The sequence below is a fragment of the Nothoprocta perdicaria genome, unplaced genomic scaffold, assembly GCF_003342845.1.
Source record: "Nothoprocta perdicaria isolate Ctin4 unplaced genomic scaffold, notPer1 scaffold_1081, whole genome shotgun sequence".
Classification (NCBI taxonomy): Eukaryota; Metazoa; Chordata; class Aves; order Tinamiformes; family Tinamidae; genus Nothoprocta; species Nothoprocta perdicaria.
This window is the reverse complement of record NW_020454185.1, coordinates 3,198-4,888: the sequence shown is the minus strand read 5'-3', so window position 1 is coordinate 4,888 and position 1,691 is coordinate 3,198. Positions and strand designations below refer to the sequence as shown.

The 1,691-nt window shown below is 58.1% G+C and overlaps 1 protein-coding gene across 1 annotated transcript in view; it reads right to left on the bottom strand.

Annotated features, from left to right (window-relative positions):
- LOC112953926 (flocculation protein FLO11-like) overlaps window positions 1-1,691 on the bottom strand; it is a gene marked incomplete at its 5' end in the record, with an annotated part of 6,846 nt that overhangs the window by 2,031 nt on the left and 3,124 nt on the right. The window contains 2 exons of the mRNA XM_026047052.1: window positions 124-334; window positions 955-1,100. Of these exons, the coding sequence (XP_025902837.1) occupies window positions 124-334; window positions 955-1,100 (357 nt within the window). The remainder of the gene's footprint in view (window positions 1-123; window positions 335-954; window positions 1,101-1,691) is intronic.

Here is a 1,691-nt window from a genome sequence, read left to right as displayed (position 1 = left end):
CCATCATCTTGAGGACACCACAGGGTTGTCCCCATGATCTAGAGAACCCCACGGGGCCATCCCCACCATCTTGAGGACCCCAYGGGCCCGTCCCCACCGCRCTGGCGACCCCGCGTCACTCACGGCCATGGGCAGCCTCCGCCCGCCGCGGTAGAGGGGCAGGAAGGCCACGTAGAGGCCGAGGGCGGCCAGGCTGTAGAGGAAGGCGAGGACGGCGACGGCCACGAAGAACTGGGCGCCCGAGGAGAAGTCGCCCACGAGGTGCACGTCGGAGGTCCACACGGAGCCGTTGCAGAGGCCCCGCAGCGAGGGCGCGAAGGCCGCGCGGTTCAGCCTGCGCCCAAGAGCCGCTCCGTGGGGCCACCAGCCCAGCCCACCTTCTCCAGGAGGTCGCAGGGACCTTCCAGGAGCCCCAAAACCCCCTGGAGACCCTTCGTTTTCCTTCACCTATGGGTGCTGGTGGCCCCCAACCCAACCAACCTTCTCCAGAAGCTCATAGGGACCTTCTAGGGGCCCCCAAACCTCCTTCAGATGGGTGGTGTCCCCCCAAAACCCACGTCTTCGGGTGCTGGTGGCCCCCAACCCAAGCAACCTTCTCCAGAAGCTCATAGGGACCTTCTAGGGGCCCCCAAACCTCCTTCAGATGGGTGGTGTCCCCCCAAAACCCACGTCTTTGGGTGCTGGTGGCCACCAAGTCAACCACCCTTGGCCAAGGACTCATAGGGATCTTCTAGGCCCATCTTGGACCTTCCAGGAGCCCCAAACCCCCCCGGAGACCCTTCATTTTCCTTCACCCATGGGTGCTGGTGGCCCCCAACCCAASCAACCTTCTCCAGGAGGTCACAGGGACCTTCYAGAACGTTCCTGGACCTTGAAGGAGCCCCCACCCCCCTCCAGATGGGTGGTGACCCCCCAAAACCCAGGTCCCTTGGGTGCTGGTGGCGCCCCGCTCACCGGAACGGGTACTCGAAGGCGGCCGTCACCGTCCGGTTGGGCTCCCCGGCGCAGCTCACGAGGAAGGAGACGGAGCCGCCGAAGCCGCCGCACGGCGCGAAGGCGCAGATGGAGAAAATCTGGGGCGAAAACGGCCAGAAACGGGGCTTTTTTKGGGGGGAAATGCCGCAAATTCCCCAGATTTGCCCCCAAATTGGACAATTCTGGTGTTTTTTGGAACAAAAATGGGACTTTTTGGAAGAAAAACGCCCCAAATTCCCCAAAATTTGCCCCCAAATTGGCCAATTCAGCTTTTATTTATTTATTTGAACAAAAACAGGGCTTTTTGGGGGGAAAATGTCCCAAATTCCCCAGATTTGCCCCCAAATTGGCCAATTTTTCTTCTTTTTTCCTTTTTTTTTTTTTTTTTGTGGAACAAAAACGGGGGTTTTTGGAGGAAAAAATGGCCCAAATTCCCCAAATTTGCCCCCAAATGGGCCAATTCTGCTTTTACTTCTCTTTTTGAACAAAAACAGAGCTTTTTTGGGGGAAAATGCCTCAATTTCCCCAAATTTGCCCCCAAATGGGCCAATTCTGCCTTTTTTGGTGCAATTTGGTAAAAACGCAGCCGTTATCAGCGCTAATTAGCGGCAATCAACGGCGCTCATTGGGGCAATGGGGGGGGCACCGCGGTAATTACCGAGCTTCATTAGCGGTAATTGGCGCTAATTACCGACCGCGGTCGGCGCCCCCCCTTG